General features: G+C 63.9%; 1 protein-coding gene across 1 annotated transcript; it reads right to left on the bottom strand.

Annotated features, from left to right (window-relative positions):
• Positions 1-3,091: 3,091 nt before the first annotated feature.
• On the bottom strand, positions 3,092-17,696 carry FIBCD1 (fibrinogen C domain containing 1). Its single transcript, XM_037401413.1, has 7 exons — positions 17,516-17,696; positions 11,711-12,187; positions 10,573-10,732; positions 9,679-9,815; positions 4,203-4,299; positions 3,707-3,886; positions 3,092-3,371 (listed from the first exon to the last, which is right to left on the bottom strand). The coding sequence occupies exons 1-7, from the start codon at positions 17,585-17,587 to the stop codon at positions 3,112-3,114; spliced, it is 1,383 nt and encodes a 460-aa protein (XP_037257310.1). The 5' UTR covers positions 17,588-17,696; the 3' UTR covers positions 3,092-3,111.
• Between the last annotated feature and the right edge of the window lie 361 nt (positions 17,697-18,057).

Raw genomic sequence — 18,057 nt, 5'->3', positions numbered from 1 at the left:
GTGCACAGGCACCAGTGGAGATCCCCGCACCCCCAAACCTGCAGAGGGACTGGGCGCACATGGGCAAGACCAGGTGCTCCCACCCTCACTGGCCAGTGCGGGCAGCCACCAGTGCTAACGTGTGGTCCCCAACGCCTGGCACTCAGCCGTCCCCTCCCGGCTCTGGCCTGGCCTGGGGCAGAGCAGGGTGCGGGGTGGGCAGTGGGAAAGGGCCGGGAGCATCGCTCGGTGCTCTGCCCATCAGTGCAGATGGGGGGGACCGGGTCCCCTTGGTGCCAAGCCCTGCCACCCCCCCCTGCCCCAGCCCCAGGGCCACCCCGAGGTCCCGCAGTGCTGGGTTTGGGCTGCAGCCCCTGGAGCCCCGGGAAGCCTCCGCTGCCCCAGCCCTGCCCCACCAGGTCTCCCCAGCAGTTTTGCAGGGCAGTTTTGGCAGGCCAAGCCCGCCATGGGCCGGTTCCCAGGAACGCCATGCCACAAGCCCAGCACGGGGAAGCAGCTGTCACCTGCAGCACGGCAGGAGCCGTGGCCATTGCTGCCGCTCCCTTTGCCATCACTGTGGTGGGTTCCTCCAGCGATGTCCCTGCGCTGCGCTGTGAGCATGGCTGCCGACACGCCAGCTAACGATGAGTTCCTTTTATTAAGGAGTTTAGAAAGTCCACATGTACAGCGTTGGACACCACTCACACACAACCTAGACTTGACAGCACTGCTACACACCATGACCTGGCCCAGAGCTTCGCTGGGAAGGTCCGTGGCCAGGTCCCAGACCCCCCCAGCCACCCTTGCCCACCCCTCTCCAGGGAGGTGTCACCACGGACGGGTTTAGCCTAATCCGGGGCCACGGAGTGATGCGTGCGCTCTCGGGAATAATCCTGGGAAATCCTGCGTCTCGGCATGGATTAAATACCTCTCGTGCAAGTCAAAACAAAGTCGTTAGGGAGTCCTGGGTGACACAGGCAGTTACTCAAGGGTGTGCTATGACAAACTGCACATACAACGTCCCCTCCCCGGCACAGAAAAACACCGGTGGAGGGGTCCAGGGAGGGGACGAGCCTTTCCACCCGGGCACGTGGCTCTGTGCCTTCTTGTCCTGAAGGCAAGCACTAGAAAACCCAGCTACAGCTAATCCACTGAAATGAATGAACAAAAAGTAAAGATGGGTGCTGTGCTCCCCACCTGCACAGAACCCTTTCTGGAGGGGTCTGGCAGGGTGCGGGAAGCCCCATGGAATCTGCCGGGGGCATCTGCTCTTGTGCTGGCTGGGAAATGCCACACTGAGCTCCCCCAGATCCCACCGTCCCAGAAAGCCAGCCTGGCCAGCTGCTCTGGGCAGGGATGGAGTGGGCAGAGCTGGTGCCTGCGCTCAGAGCTCATCCTCGCCCGAGGGCTCTGATGAACATCCCTGGCAGGGGGGAAACGTGCAGTGACCCCCAGCACATCACTGTCCCTCTCCCCTGGCAGGACAGACAGGACCCGCCTGGCAGGCGAAAGGGCTTGTCTAGCACAGGATCCCAGGTGGGAAAGACTTAAGAAGCACGCAGGGAAGAACAAACCTGCCACAGTTGGGAAAATGAGCCTTTGATCTCCCTGCCCCTTAAGCCTCCTTTAACGGGGGTGGCAGGTGCTCCCCCCCGGGGCAGCCTGTCCGGCTGACTCTCTCGGGGCCAGGGCCCGGCATGGGGACTCTGCTCCCCGTTGCTGCTGTAGCACAGGCAGAAAATCATGTAAAGGGTGGCAGGGTCCCAGCTGTCCCCCTCCCCTGCCTGTTCCTACACAGCCCACTCAGGGGGTTTTGTGGTTTTTTTTTGCAGGGGGGGGCAGAATCCCCCATTTGAGTCCTTGCAGGGAGCCAGAGGGGGAAGTCAGCCCCACACCCCATGGCAGCTCCTCCTTGGGTCAGCCGGTGCGAGGCGTCGCCTGCCGCCTGGTTATCAGAGCCCTGCAGATGCTAAGCCCCACTTGGGGCTTCTTTTTGCAAAACCTTAATGGGATTTGAAGAAATGAAAGGCTTTGAATATCTGCAGGTGCCGAGCCAGAGCGCGGCTCATCCTGGGTGAAAATGAATGCGGATCCTCCGGCTGGGAGCGAGCAGAGGGGGCTTGCGCGGGGCAGGCGGCTGTGCTGTCCAAAGCCAAGGGTTTCAGAAAAGGTCAGGGCTTTTGGATAGCAAAAGTCTGATGTGAATCTGAGTGGGTCTGGTTGGGAGGGAGAAGCTGCAAAATGCAGGCAGAGCCATGCTGGGAAGCCAGCCTTCCTTTCCTTCTCCTCCTTGCTGTGCTCCCCATCTCTCCAGCGCTGCCAAAACAGCTCCGTGCCATGCTCGGTTCCGGGTGTGCATCCTTGCAGCACCGCGCTGCCTTGCTGTAGGGTGACCTGACCCACCGGGAGGCTCCAGGAGCCAGGCCAGGGACAACGGGGACTAAGGAGTTTGTAGTTGTCCCTTTCCAGCTGCATTGCTCTTGCAGGGGGAGAGGTGAGCGTTTTGCAGACCAGAGAAGGAATCACTGGCACACTCAGGCACCCGCAGGGGCTGCAGCCCAGCCGAGCCCTCCCTGTCCCCAGTGGCACCACGGGGTGAGCTGGAACCACAGAGCAGCAGCCTTGTCCCAGTTCTGGGGGCTCTGTGGAGCTCAGGGCTCGCCACAGCCAGTGTCTCCCAGCCCCTTGCCAGCTTGATGAGGCCACTGCCAGGTGCCCAAAGCAGGGATAAGCAGAGGTGTCCAGCCTGCCCAGGCTGCTGTATCCATCCCTCCCTTCTCTCCCTCCAGGTAACCCTTTCTCATCCCTGCTGGACCCCACTGGGCACCGCTCCCCAAATCCCCGCATCCCACTGCCCTCTCTGCCCCAGCCGTGAGCACCGGCCGTGGGTCATGCTCTGGCCGGGAGACCTGTTTTGGCTGCAGGGGAGCCACGACAGTAGGAAGCAAAGGTCCAGTGATGTCCACGGGTGCTCGGGAGCTAAAGCCACCCTCACCGAGGGCAGGTGCTCCCCAGGGGCCCCTCGAAGATGGGCCAGCCCTTGGGGAGGATGGCAGCTGGGGGGATGGGGCTGCAGGGTGGTGGGGAAGGGCAGGGGGCTGGGCACAGGGTGGGGGAGCTCATGACATCCAGCTAATTCTCCTCCCGGACAGGCCGGATCTTCATCTCGGTGAACTTGAGGGAGTACTGCCAGCCGGTCCAGGAAGACCACTCGATGCCGTCGGCATAGGAGCTGTGGTGGCCCTTGAGGTACTGACCGTTGAGGTTGGAGGTGTGGCAGTTGCGGTACCACCAGGCACCGTGGTAGAAAGCTGCACAGTTGTTCTCCGAGTGGTCGTTGTCCAGGTCCTTGGTGGTGAACTTCATCCCATTGTGCTTCAGGAAGGAGTCACCTGCCCCGGGGGAGAGGAGCCGTGATGGGCCCTTCCTGCCCCTCACTCTGCCCTTGGGCTGGCTCCTGCCCCATGGGGCTCCCCTGGGCACCCCCATGGGGCTCCTTTGGTGAGGTACAGGGCACTGCGGGTCACCCACCCTGCAAACGCCCAGCTGCAGCCCCTCTCCTGCCTCCAGCTCCCTGGCTCCAGGGATGTCTGGTGACACCTCTGGCTCCAGGGATGCAGCTGGTACCCGCACCAGTGCCAGAGGAGACTGCTAACACCCTAGCGAGGGGGTTTGGTGGCTGTGGGTTCCCCCTGCCCCATGGGACCAGTGCGCCCCACCACCCTACCTGCCGTCCCCGAGTAGTCGGCGACGGAGACAGGGTACCCATCCTCCTCGGGGTCAACAGAGAAGAGCCCCACGCCAAAGCTGCCGTAGTGGGCAAAGGCGGTGCCGTTGTCAAAGTCTTCCAGGTCAATGCGGAGCTCGTAGCTGCCCTGCACTGTCAGCACATGGATCCGCTTCAACCCTGTGGCAGAGGGAGGAGGTGAGTGTGGGGACCCTGGTGGGGTTGGGGTGGCCAGGGGTCCCTGGGGAGGGGGCATCGGGTGGGACAGGGAGCGGTTCCCACCCTCCAGCCCTTGCTAGGCAAGCAGCCCCATCGCTTTCCCTGGCTCTGCGCAGCCACCCGGTCCCCTCCCCGCCTGCCCAGGGGACAGAGGACATGAGTGCTGCCCAGGGGGGTCTCGGTGTCCCTTCAGAAACCTGGGACCTCCCAGGGGGGCTGGGAGGGTGGACAGGCTTTGCCAGCCTGCCCAGGAGTGAGCGCTGCCAGCCCCACGCACCTAACCAGTGCTCTCCCGTCAGCTTCCCAAAGCCATCCCGGTAAGCTTCCCAGCCACGGAAGAAGTTCACAGAGCCGTCCTCCCGCCGCTGAAACACCTGGGGAGACACGCGGGGCATCAGTCATGGGGCTGCTCTGAGCCCGGGCACCCCGAGCAGCCCCCCAGCTCCCCACCATGCTGCCCAGCCCTCCCCACCGCTACCTTATTAGACATGGGCACAAATTAAACCCTTTCAACTCAGTAATTACCCGGGGGATGATGGCGAGCAGGTCCCCAGGGAAATGCCGGATCATTATCCGCCGGCTCCCAGGGATGAGTGAATCGGTTCAGACAGAACTCTTCACTGGATCCTCCCTCCGCCTGGAAGCAGGAGCAGAGCTTGGGAAACCCGCGGTGTGTCCCTGCGGGAAGGTGGCCGGTGCCCCCGGGACGGGTGGGCACCTGGCTAGAAACAGCCTGGGCTCTGCCGCTGCCTGTGTGAGCAGGGGTACGGACAGACGGACGGATGGACGGACGGATGGATGGATGGCAGGAGTTGAGATCTGTCCCCGCAGCATGTGCTGCCCAGGTCAGTCCGAGCCATCCCGCGAGGAGCAGGACGCTCGGTACCGCGTAAAACTGAACAGCTGATTTCCCCCTCCTGGGTCTCCGCGCTCTCCTGGGCAGCCGCCCCATCATCGGGCATCGTTCCTGTGGTAGCCTCGTTAGTCTCCCAGAGAAATTAACTGTGGGGCACTGACTGCCCTGGCTCCTGCAGAGCCCCCAAATCCCAGCCAGATCCCTGGGGCTCAGTGAGGCTTTTCTCCTCGGAGCCTTTCCTTTTTTCTCTCCCGTCTGCTTATCGACATGTTGTGCCTTGTGTGTTTCATCCCCTTTTATCCATAGTTTCGGGTTTGATTTATTGACAGTGATCCAGAAAATGCTGCTCCGTGTCTAACCATTTGAACTTAATTAAGCCTCCAGCCCTAGATTAATTGCATTAAAATTGGCTGAGCCAGCCTGCCCGATTCCCACCAAGTGCCACACTCCCGTGGCTGCAGAGGGGGCGGCCAGGGCACCTGGCGATTTAGGAAGAGCCATCCCATGCCCTGGCAGCCGAGGGGCCAGAGCACCCCGTCTTCGGGGGGGGGGGCTGTGCCGCCAAGCCCGTTCCTGCTCCCAGCATCCCACCCAGCTGCCACCAAGCCCCCCACCAGCCGGGAAGCTGCCGTGTTTGCTCCCCCACAGGGATGCTCCTTTGCTGCCTTCCCCGAGCCGCTCCTGCCCTCCTGCCAACGCAGGGTTTCATCCCGGCACATGGAGCAGACCCAGCCTGTGAGCTTCACGCTGGTTTGCCCTTCACCAGACAGGCATTTCTGGAGCCATGGGTGCCCGGTGCAAGCTCCGGCACACTCCTCGGCATGGCACAGCTCTGATCCTGCTGTACTTACCTTCTAGAATTAGAGCCTTAATTTTTATCCCTGCATTGAGCACTTGAGAAGCTGTGGTTAAGCCTGTTTAAAGGGGCTTTCTTCAGGCTTGCTGGGAAAGGGGGATGGCACGGCTGGACGGGGGCCCAAAGCTGATTTTCCCCGGCCGGCACTGGCTCCAGTGCTGCTGCGTGGGGAAGGCGGCTGAAGCGGCACCGATGCCCCCTCTTAATCGGCTTTGACCCCCGGCTGTAAATAGGCCAATTGCCTGAGTGGTGCCCAGGGAGCCATGTAGGGCACATCGCCGCTGGCTGAGCCTCAGCACCTCTTGGCAATCGCCCTGGGCACCGCAGGGGCCCTCGGTGCCCTGCTGCCTACCAGGCTCAGCCCCAGGGGGCTTGAGACCGGGTTGGCAGGGCTAGTGGGTGCTGAAGGTCCTGTGTCCTCCTGAGCCTCCTGCTCCATCCTCATCATCTCTTGTGCACAGGGACGTGGGAGCCTCCTCCACCCCTGTGCAGGACGCTGCGTGCACCAGCATGCTGCGTGTACCGGTGACCTGCAGGCTCGCCACACGCTCCCAGCCCTGCCTGGCTGCTCTTTTCCTCCTCATCAAATATGCATCACCCCCTCTTAAGCAAAAAGGATTTCCTTCCCTTCTTTAAAGGCAAAGCTGAAATATTTATCTCCCCCGCTCTCTACCTCCCCCAGTCGCGCTGAGCTTGCAGGGCAAGGCTGGGCTCCTGCAAATCACCAACCCAGGAAAATGGGTTAAAACCAGAGAAAAGCGGGAGCGCCAGCCTGTGCCTGCCATGGCACTGGTGCGAGGTGTGTTGTGCTCCCTCTCCCTGCAGCCCCCACCAAATCCTGAGCAGGCTCAAAAGCCAGCCACAGCCGGGGCAGGCGCCTGGCCATCCCCTTCTGCCACCACAGTGCTCAAGCTCCTGGCCAGGTTTTTGGCAGCTGCGGCGCAGACCCCAGCCCCAGCCCCACGGCGTTCCTCTGGCCCCTGTCACAGCGGGGAGACGGGGAGACCGGCTGCAGGTTCAGCCGTGGAGAAGACAAACTGGGAGCATAGTGGGAGCCAGTGTCCGGGAAGTGCCGACGCTGTGTGACAGCCTGCGGCCACCACGGCTGGCAGCGCTGCCCGTGCCGGGGACACGGCTGCTCCTGCCTGTCCCTGCCAGCACAAGTGTCTCATTGCCCTGCATGGCGACACATAAATCACATCTTTTGGAAGCAGCACCCATTTCCCCAGGCTCGTCTCACCCACTGCCTTCGGCTGCCCCCAGCCCATGTGTAAATGCATCAGTGTCTGCTCAGATCCCCCAGCCCGCTCCAGGACCCCTCTGGCAAGTGATGAGCAGGCTGGGCGAAGCCGTGCCCGTGAGCATCCCTGGCACAGCCGGTGCCTGTGAAGCTGGAAGCTGTCACTTAACATTACCACAGCCCTCATCCTGCTGGCACAACCTTTTCTCCCGCATCCTTCAGCTTTCCCACCACTTCCCAATACGTGCCATACATGGACAATGATGCTGAGGCGGCCAGAGCCATCACAGCACTGTTGCTTACAGGGACAAGATGCTGATCCCAGGGGCTTTGCCCCGGCCGGGCAGTGATGGAGGCACAGGGGCACTGGGAGCAGTGTGGGGCATTTGCAAAAACTTCCAAAGACAAGAAGTGTGTGAAGAAGCAACCTTTTCAGGCTGCCCGGGATGCTAAGCCTCCTCTGCCCTCTGTCACCCCATTATTGCTTTAATAAAGTGCCAGAGGTGAGTGTCAAAGGGGGGAGCTGGGGTCGGGCTGGGCAATTACTTGGCTGCAGCCTGGAGCTGCCATGCAGCTTAGGTCAGCCCGGGGGAGTTGCTGCAATTAAAGTCGGTGCTGAGTGCGGGACACGGATGCTCCCGTGGGTGCTGGTGGGCACGGACCTGGACCCATGCCCCAGCTGGCTGCAAATGTGGCCCTGCTGCTGGTAGGCAGGACTGAAGGGGGGACAAAACGGACTGGGGGGTTGTGCTGGTGGCTCCCTGGCTCTTCCCTCCCACATCTCTTTGCCTTCATGTCATCCTGCCCTGCACGGACACTGATGCTGGCTGCCCTCCCTGACAGATTTCTGCTTTCCTACTAAGCAAACCAGGCAGCAAACAGCCCCAGAGCTGCGCGGGGGCTCCTGCTGCCCAGGCTCGCAGGGAGGTGTTGGTCCGGCAAGGGCTGTGCCTCGCTCAGCCTTCCCGACAAAGGGGATGGGTAACCACCGGGGACCCTGCCTCTGGCAAGGGGACAGGGTGACACTGCAGATCACGCTGTGGGGACGGGGAGGTGCTGAGCAGCATCCAGTGAGTGACCCTGGCCAGGTTTCTCCCCAGTGATGGCTCTTCCCCCTACCCCGCTCCATGTGGTCTCTAAGCCGTCCATGCAGGCTAAAGCTTAGCTCAGCAACTCCCAAGTTTCTGAGTCAAAATTGATTCAGCTGCTGCCATTGCTTCCACCCACCCACCCACATGCAAATAAGCCCAAATGTCAGGAGTAATCGCTTTGGAGGAGGAGGAGGGGAAGGAAATTTCCCAGGCTCTGCACCATGGTGCTCAGCTGTGCCACGGCTTTCCTGGAGCCTGGGTGATCCAGTGCCCCAAGGACACCCCCACATCTCCAGCCCCATGGGGGACGGCTGAGATACCCCCTGCACCCTAAGGGACCAGAGGAATGTCTGGGAGCCTCTGCTGCAGAGCAGCCCTCAGAAATGGGAGCCTGGGGTGAGCACCCTCGGCCCCACTCTGGATGCGCCTGTCTCGGGAACGCCAGGATTCGGCACCGGGTTGGGGTCTTCAGCCCTGGTCAAGGCAGGGCAAAGCGGTGGTGCTACCTGGCTGCGATGCTGCCGGCAGTGCCAGGCTGGCCCTTCTGCCAGCTCCCACGGTGCTGCTGGGTGTAAAATCATTTGCTTCACCCCCTCCCCAGCCCAGCCAGAGCCCTCCGAGCTGCAGCAGCTTTAAATAAGCCTCTGAGTATCTCGCTAATCACCTTGGGCTGCTCTTCAGGCAGTGCTTGGGCTCAGCAGACTGTGCACAGGGTTTGCAAGGACCCTCCCCACCCTGGGGAGCCGGTGGGGTCCCCTCCTTTTCCCTCTGTGAGCCCCCTGGGAGCTGGCATCCCCAGGGCTGTGCTGTGCCTCAGTTTCCCCCCTAGAGCTGCTGGTACCAGCCTGTGCATGACAGGTTGCTCCTGCCTGGGGTGGGCTCCTGGCAGACCGAGGTCAAAGGCTCGTCGGCCCCCCAAGGGCAGGGGGGCTAAGCTCCCTCCTGGCACTGCATAAAGCTGCTTAGGGGAATCAGATCGTGGGGGATTTGTTTCCTAGAACGCCCAGCTGGAGGGGTGCTGGCTGGCTTGGCTCACCCACCATGTCCTCAGGGGAGAGGCTGCCTGCCCACCCCTCCCCATGAGCCCACCGCCCCTTCCCTGGGACCCCTTTGCTGCCCTGCCAGCACCTGGGGCGATGCCCTCCTGGGTAGGGCAAGGGGGTCTCCAGGCTTGGGGCTACCAGAGCATCCCCCCCGCTCCCTGCCCCCGTTACTGTGATTACAGGGCAGCTGGGGAGCGAGTGAATCAGCGTGGCACCAGAGGCACCCCTGCGTTAGGCAAGGCAAAATGTGCTGGGTTTGAGGTCTGTCCTGAGCTCCCCAGGACCACGAGGATGGGGCAAAGCACAGCCATTCGCCCCATGGCACAACTGCAGCTACGCCATGCCCCAGCAGGCTGCCGAGAAGAGCGAGCGCCGGTCATGGCATCCAGCTCCCTGCCTGACACCACCCGCCAGCCCCAGCCAAGCTCCCCAAGCCTCCAGCCAGTGGCACCAGGTGGCTCTGCCGAGGTGACACGGACAAGCCCGAAGCCTGCTTGCCCGTGGGACCAGGCACCCTGTGCACAGCCAGACCCTGTTAGCTGTCCCCACCCCGATGACACATCCAAGTGCTGAGAGCGACATCTCCCACCCCCAGCATCCCGATGCAGGGACAGCCCGTGGCTGGCGGTGGCATCACCCAGTGGCCCCCAGCACGGTGGCAGCTCACCGTCCAGCCGCCCCCATCAGTCGTCATGTCGCAGTAGACCTGGAAGCCGGAGGGGTAGTGCGTGGGGAAGATGGAGTAAATCCCATCCTCTTGCTGTCCACTCGCATAGATGTCAAAGCAGTCTCGGGGCCGGGAGCCTGCAGCGTGGCGTTGGGATGGGGTGGGATGAGGGGAAAGCTGGTTAATTAATGATCTAATTTAATGTCTTGCCATTTCTTTCAGGCTCTTAACCTTGCTGCCAGCTCTAGTTGGCGGCTCGGTGCTGCCTTGCTCTTTCCCTTGTTTCTCCTCTGATGCTCAGGGTGAGCAGTGCCCGGGGGGACACAGCCACCACGGCACCCCCTGACCCCAGCAGCCAGCTGGGACTGACCCCATGTCCCCATGTGACGGCAAGGGCTGTCTGGGACCCAGTTGGGGAGGAGGGAGCCGAGGCCCAGAGGTAGCTGCAGGCTGTGCGGGCACACGCTCCCAGCCCTGGGACAAACTTACTCAGCTTCATCTTAAGCAAATTGTGATGAATGTGACTCTTTGTTGTGAGCCCCCTGCACCCAAATGAAGGCAAATGGTTGCTTCTTGCTTCGCTTTCACCCCAGCTATGTCTTCCTGGGGAACGTGGGGGTGTGCAGGGGCATGAGGTGGCTTTTGTGATGGCTTTGCAGGCTAGTTAATGGGCAGCTGGGGGCTGCGCGGTGAGAAACACCCCTCCTAGGACACAGCTTTCCATCTCCCTCCTGCTTTATTTCCCCCACCTCCTTGCCAGCCCTACTGCTGTATAAAACCCCTTCTCCAGCCTGGTTTTCCCCATCTCAGGTGGTTGTCTCCCTCCCCTCTGCCTGCCAGGAGCAGCCCCAAGCGCATCCCTCTCCCCGGGGACCGATGGGGATGCCACCTCACCATTGGAGCAGCCCCGGGGCCGCGCTCCCCTGGCTGGTGCTCGCTGCAGGTCAGCCTTGAGCCGGGGCCGGGCACTGCCACGCTCCTTTTGCAGCATGTCAAGGATGTCACTGACGGAGCTCACCAGCCGAGCCATGTTGGTCTGGCTCTCCGAGAGTAGCTGTGGGCAGGCAACACACGGGCAGACAAGGAATTGTGGTTAAATGTTGTTAAACCCTTTCCACTCCCCAGCCCCTTGACCACCCTGCCATGAGGATGCTCTGCTCGCTCCCACGGCTCCCTGAGTGCCTGCAGGCAGCGATGCTCCCTGCCAGGGTACAGGCTGGTGGGGACATAAAAGCCACAGCAGATCCCATATAGCTTCTCTGGTGCTTTTTGGCTGGGTGTCAGGGTCCAGATAGAGCCTATTGCCAGCAGGGCTGAGAAATCCCCAAACTGGTGTGCGTTGGTGCCACCAGCCTGTGGGATAAAGGGCATCTCTGGGCACGGGACAGGATCGCGTAGGCGGCAGGAATAGCTGTGTCCTGAGACAGCCGCCAGCTCTCTGCCGTCCCCTGAGGTGACCCAGGCCAGGCGAGTGACATGGGGTGGCCATGGCAGAACGGCAGGATGGGGAGTGAAACAGCGGGGATGGAGCAGCTCCGGCCAGAGGGAGATGACCACCAGGAGTGACAGGCACCGAGCTGAGCATCCAGCCGCACCCTGGGTCTTGCTATGATACCCGGCAGACCCCTGGCATACCCAGGTAAGCATTTCAACACAGCTCTTTAGCTGGGAAATTTTGGGGACATAAATAAGGGGCAGGGGCTGACTGCTGCATGAACCGCTCTTGGGATGATCCTGTGCTGTGCTCAGCTCCGCTCAGAACCCCCAAACTGGACCTAGAGCCGGGAGACCCGCAACGTGGGAGGCTGCACACCCAGCTTGCTGGCACCGGGGTGGTTTGGCAGTGAGACGCAGGCAGCTGATGAGCTGGAGCTGGAGCTGTGCTTCCTAACTCGCAGTTCCCAAGCACTCGCCTTAAACCTCAGCTCCTTCTGCTGGAAGTCTCCCCTGCAAGCAGCCATCCCGCCAGGGGCATCGGGACAGGGGGTCTGTCCCCGAGGAGCACCGCGCAGCACTGCCAGCCCTGGCTCACCTGGATGAGCCTGCCCTGCTCTCCCTGCAGGGCGCTGAGCTCCTGCCCCATGGCACTGTGCCCCTTCTTGAGGCCATCGCAGTCGGCACGCAGCTGCACAGCATGTGTCAGCAGCTTGGCCACCTCGTCCGCCACCGTGACCAGCAGGGCTTTCTGCTGGCTCTTGGTGGCTTTCACCTCAGCATCGTGGTCAGTGACGGCGCGCAGCAGGGAGGTCTGCAGCCCCTCCAGGCGCCCGAAGGTGCCCGCCGCATCAGGGCAGTTGGGGTCAATGAAGATGTTGATGCGGGAGCTGTCGGCTTTCTCGATGGTGACCAGTGCATTGGCTTCCTCAGGGTTGGTGCTGATGACAGGGGGTGACTCGGTGACGGGCGTGTGGTAGTGGTTCATGAAGAGGATGGCCCCCGTGACTGTCACTGCCAGGAGGACGGCCACCGAGAGCAGGACGGTGCACAGGATATACCCGCAGCTCATCCTCTGTGGACAGAGAGACGGACACCATCGGGACCCACCCAGGCAGACCCATCCTGCTTGCTTTCATCCAAGAGGTGCGTTCACAGGGGTGTTTGGGGGGTCCAGCAACGAGGGAGGTGACGTTGGAAATGGGGGGGGTGGTAGAGGAGGGAACACGGGGACCCCAGGGAGCCCTGCGGTTCTGCCAAGGATGCACAGGTCACGGGCGAGTGCTCATCAAGCAAAGCGGCTAAACCCACCTGGGAGCCAGAGGTATGAAATAATAAAGAAGGTGAATGCACGGCAGCCACCGGCTCCCACTGGCATGTTTTATTTAAGGTGGCGATACTCAGCTGGAGCAACCCCAGCTCCCTGGGAGGTGCGTGCGGGGCTCCCTGCTGCCCTGGGCACAGAGAGGGGGAGAAAAAGGGAAAACGCCACCTGTGTCCTCCAGAGCAGGGACTGCAGGGAAAGCAAGGAGGCGAGGGAAGGCAGGGGCTGTGCCCAGCAGCAAGGGGAGGCTGTGGGTTCATGCTGGGGCCAGGTCACCCTGAGAATCACAGGGACCCTCTCTGCATGGGGCATCTCCCAGCTGCGGCAAGGCATGCATACCCTTGCATGCTCGCTGCCTGCCGGAGGGGAGCAGAGCTGCTTCCAGAGCCCTGGGACCTGTCCCAGAGCCTCCCAGCGAGGGGGACCTGCTGTGGGAAAGGTCTCTGACCCGCCCCGAGCCCCTTCGCAGCTCTGCTGCTGCAGGGGCCCATTGGCCCAGCACGTGGGAGCTGCCCCATGCACACCAGGGGCCTTTTCTCCTTGCAAAGTGGGCAGTGCCCACGCCGCCAGCGCAGAGGGAGTGAGCTGCCACCCAGTCACATCAGCCCCCTGGTCCCCCTGCCACCTCCCCTTCTCATTACACCTGCAGGACAGAGGCTGTGATTTTCCCCTGACCCCAGCCATGGCTGTCATAAGGAATTGCAGGGCTGCCAGAAAACTGCAGATCCGGAGAGACAAAGACTACTTTCCCCAGAAACGTGGGGAAAATTGCTGCATCTGCAAAGATTTCCCAGGCCCTGTCCCCTCCTGTGCACATCTATCTGGAGTGACACCTTCCTTCAAGCCACCCTTCGCTTCATTCCCACTCCTGCAACCGTTTGCATTAAGGTGACCCCGGCTGCGGTGGGGCTGGCCAGCCAGGGTCTGGGTGGCCGTGATGCCCCACCAGCCTCAGGGGATGCTCTGGGTTCCCCCCCGCCCCCAGCCCAGGGAGTGAAGCTGGAGATGCAGACAGCTCTGGGCTGAATGGAAAGCCACCCTGCAGGGACCTCTGTAAAGCAGCAGCCCCAGGCTCAGCCCCTTGGCGTGCATTAAAAGGAGATGTCAAAGGCAATAAGTGGAGTTTTGGCAGGCAGAGGGTCAAGGAGTTTGCCCTGGGTTTGTAGACATGGAGCCCTGGCTTGGGGCATGAGGGGCACCCAGGAGCAGCAGGATGGTGGCAGACGGAGGTGAGAGATGCCCAGCCCTGATACCCTCAAGTGAATACCTGGGACCAGGGCTCGACCCAGCCCCTCAGCACCCTTCAAGCACAGAAGTGACAGGAGGGATGGCTGCTGACTGGAGGGCAACGTCAGGTGGTTTGGGATCTGTGGGGTGAGCAGTGACCATGTCCCTGTGGCTATCTTGGCTATCACAGCACCTCCAGCTCTACAGCTCTGCACCCCCCCACCCTGCATGCTGCTGCTCCCCACCACACTGATGTCCCCAATTCGAAATGTGCTTGCCAGGACACACAGATGGGCTAATGATGGCCGAGAGACCCGTCTGAGCATTAAGGGTCTCAGGAGCAGAGCCGTGCACGGCCCACACTCCCTTTCCCACAGCCACACAAATCCCAACCGGGCTTTAACACACCAAAATCCTGCAGCTCTGGCCAGCAGCTGTATCCAGCTGTTTTCCAGCCTTGGAGCCCCAGCATCACTGCCCTCCCACTGGGAACTGGGGCAGGAACCAGGGGCCAACCCCCTTTGCAAGTGACCGACAGACCCACGCCAGTGGCAGCTTGGTGAGTCCCACAGTGTGATGCTGGCAGGTTGTGTTACCTGGCAACCTGCACTGGGGAGAGGAGGGAAATGCTCAGCTAGCGCCACCAGTAATGCTCCAGACTGGGGTGTGGGTCCCCCTAAACCTCCGCAGCACCTCAGCACCGCAGCTGCGTGCCCAGCTCCCGGCACAGGGCCCTGAGCCCCCTCTCCTGCACGCTCCAGCCCCACCACGGCCACAGCCCTCATGACCCCAGGGGTTTCTGCTGCACGTTGCACGGCCTCTGGTTCCTGGATCTTCTCAACAAGACTTTCAGGCAGCTGCAGGACATCCCCCTGCCCCGGTTACTGATGTCCCCTGGGAACATCCATTGGGCTAGAGATCCCAATGTCTCCAAATCATTCCTTCCTAAGGAAAGCAGAAGCTGCGAGACTAGGAGGTGCTCGGGATGAGCAGAGCTTCACTTGCAAACCTGCTCAGGAGCTGGGGCTGGAGCTTGGTAGAGAGCCCAAGGCAGGAACCAAGGCACTGTGGTTCCCCTGGTACAAAGCTGAGCCAGGCTCTCCATGCCCTGTGCTGGCTCAGCCAGGAGCTCTGTGCTTGGCCACCCATGGGGGCCAAGTCCTTGGTGTCCCAGCCACACCGCATCAGCACCCTGCAGGCTGCCCTGCACCCTGGGGCTGTAGGTTCCCGCAGTCCCATCACCCATCACCTCTCCCAAGCATCCCCCAGCCTCCCCAGCCAGGCAGACAGGCAAGCGGCTGTGCTGGGGATGGGAGACAGCAGCTCCACCACATGCAGCCTGCAAGGAGGGAAGGACACGGGCTGCCTTGTCCCTGGGGCAGCTGGCGCAGAGCTTGGCAGTGGGCTGGCCCCTGGGGAGCGTGGACGGGCGGTGGTGGCAAGAGGCTGAGCTCTGCCATGGGAGATACTCTTTGATGAGGAGGAGCCCTTTGCTCCTGGCAAAACCGCTGCCCTTTGCCAGCTTGCCTGCTGCGCTGCGGGGTGGGAGGCAGCGATGGTGGGCAGCCCTGGCGCTCTCCGCCTGAGCTGTGCCCTCAGCCAGGCACAAACCAGGACCCCGGCTCTGCTTCTGAGGCAGGTGGGCACTGGTTTGCATTGCCCAGGCTCAGCTGCTGGGGCAAACTTTAGCCCAGGTGCTCGCACCTCACTGCCACAGTCCACCCAGCTCCGAAGGAGCCCCAGGGCAGCAAGGGCCAGGCCCCCATTCCCCAGCCCACTGCTCACTCCAGAGCGGCTCCGGCAGCACGTTTGGCATCCCAGCTGCTTGCCCTGCGCTGCTCCGCTGCCCCCGAGCCTCGCCACCCTCCCTGCCCACTCTGCTGCCGCTCGGCTCTGTGCAGGGCTGCAGCCCCCAGCCCTGCTCAGGCTGGGGCAGGGGCTGTACCCCAGCTGCCCCCCTGCTGCTACCCGCGCCCTCCTAGAGCCCAACGCCGTGGATGGAGGCAGAGGAACCGAATCCCGCTCCTGTTACCTGCTCTCCTCCGTCATCCAAAGCCTGCCTGCTCCTGCTCCTAGGCACGGTGCGCTTTGCGGAGGGAGGGAGGAGGGGGAAGAGGGAGAAGGGCGAGGAGAGGAGCGAGGAGAGGAATGGGGAGGGCGAGCGGGGGAACCGGAGCCGGCTCCGTGGGTGACACGCAGGCGGGCTGGGATGGGTCCCACTGGAGCTTACTGGGGGGAAGCCCAGCACCGGCTGCACAGCACACTCGGTGCCTCCTTCGCATCCCCCTGCATGAGCCACCGGCTCGGGGCCGTGGTGGGGCTGGGTCCATCCTGCCCAGCGCCCCCCGGGGCCGGGGGGCCACAGCCGGGAGCTCCAGCCGAACGGCACCGCTCGGAGTCCTGCTCGGGGGCCTGCCGCCGGGGGGGGGGGCTGCGGGGAGAGCGAGGTTTCTCACCCGGAGGGTCTCCCGTGGCCCTGGGGGTGGGCAGCCCCTCTCCAGCGAGGCGAGGGAGCCGCTCGGCGCGGGTGGGCTGCTCGGGCGGGGGAGGGCTGTGCAGAAGGGGGGCAGGCAGCAGTGCTCTCCTGCACGGCCGGGGTGGGAGGTGGGGGGGCAGGTGGCAGACCCGGGGGCGAGTGTGTCTCACGGCTGCTGTTCCCCCCCCGCGCCCAGCACCGGGGCGCGGAGCAAGGGCAGGTACCGCCGGCTCTGGGCTCCTTCCCTGGGCTCACAGGCTCCAGCAGGACCCGCCTTGCCCCAGCTCTCCCCAGGCGCGCCTGCCCACGCTCCGCACCCCTTCCCTTCCCGTCCAGAGGGCGGGCAGGGCGGCTGCCATACCTGCCCGCACCGTCCTGCACTGCCCGCACTGCCCTGCCTGCCCCGGCCATGCCTGCCCGCACCGTCCTGCCCTGCCCTGCCTGCTCCGGCCATGCAGCCCTGCCCGCACTGCCCTGCCTGCACCGTGCTGCCCTGCCTGCACCGGCCATGCCTGCCCGCACCGTCCTGCACTGCCCTGCCTGCTCCGGCCATGCAGCCCTGCCCGCACTGCCCTGCCTGCACCGTGCTGCCCTGCCTGCACCGTGCTGCCCTGCCCTGCCCTGCCCGCACTGCCCTGCCCTGCCCCGGCCATGCAGCCCTGCCCGCACTGCCCTGCCTGCCCGCACTGCCCTGCCTGCCCCGGCCATGCAGCCCTGCCCACACTGCCCTGCCGTGCCCTGCCCGCGCTGCCCTCACTGCCCTGCCCGCGCTGCCGTGCCGTGCCGTGCCGTGCCGTGCCGTGCCGTGCTGGGGGGGCCGTACGCGCCCCCCGGAGCGGTCCCCGGCGCTGTGCGAACAGGCTCCCCCGCCCCCGCCGCAGCTCTGCCCCCTCCGCCGCACCCCGCACCGCCGGCATCCCCCCAAACGCACCCGGGGGAGGGGTCCGGGGGGGGCGGGCAGCCGGGGGTCCCTGAAGCACGCGGGACGGCGCTGGCCGCAGCAGGGAGCCGAGGTGCCCCAGCCCTTTCCAGGGGTTATTTCCAGCGGTTGTCCAGGGCCGGGGGCAGCCCCGAGCATCGCCTGCTGCCGGGCCGGGGGCTGCCCGCCGCTGCGGGCCGGGGGCTCCGGCTGCAAAGAAATTAACTCCCTAATTCGGGAGGGGGGGGGGGGGCGGACACCGGCTGCGAATAAATACAGTCCATAAATCGGGGCGGGGGGAGGCAGTCCGGGGATGTCGGCACGGGGGTGTCCGGGGACCAGCCCACCCAGCCGAGGTGCACGGGGATAAAAAACTCGCTGAGGGACCGGGGGTGGTGGTGGCGGTGTCTGTGGGACCCCCGGGCCGGCCCCTGCCCCGCAGCCCCCCGCCCGGTACCTGCGATTTCTCCTGCTGCCCGTCCTCAAGTTGCGAGGCTCCTCCCATGGTTTTCCAGCGCTCGTTCCCCATCGTGTCACCAACTTCCAGCCCAAGTGCCCAGACCCCCCCTCAGGACCCCTCGGTGGCAGCGCAGCCCCCGGCCCGCCCGCGCTGCCCGGCTGGCCGCGGCGGGAGGACGGGCGGCGGCGGCGGCGGCGGAGGAGGAGGAGGAGGAGAGGGAGGAGGAGGAGGAGGAGGAGGAGGAGAGGGAGGGAGGGAGGGAGGGAGGGAGGACACGGGCACGGACACGGGGGTGGATCTTCCCTCCCCACCCGCCCCGCTCCCCCCGGGGCTCCCCCGGCCCCGCCGCGGGGATAGCGCCCGGTGATGCCCCGGCGACTCGCCCCGGCTCCCCAGCACAGCCCCGCGACCCTCAGCACTGCCCTGCATCCCCCCCGCCCCCCAGCACTGCCCTGGATCCCCCCGGCCCCCCAGCACTGCCCTGTGTGCCACCACCCCCACCCCCCCCCGCCCCCCATAGCTCTGGAGCCATCCTGGAT

This window comes from Falco rusticolus, chromosome 9 (assembly GCF_015220075.1).
Source record: "Falco rusticolus isolate bFalRus1 chromosome 9, bFalRus1.pri, whole genome shotgun sequence".
Lineage (NCBI taxonomy): Eukaryota > Metazoa > Chordata > Aves > Falconiformes > Falconidae > Falco > Falco rusticolus.
This window is presented reverse-complemented; position numbering and strand designations above follow the sequence as displayed.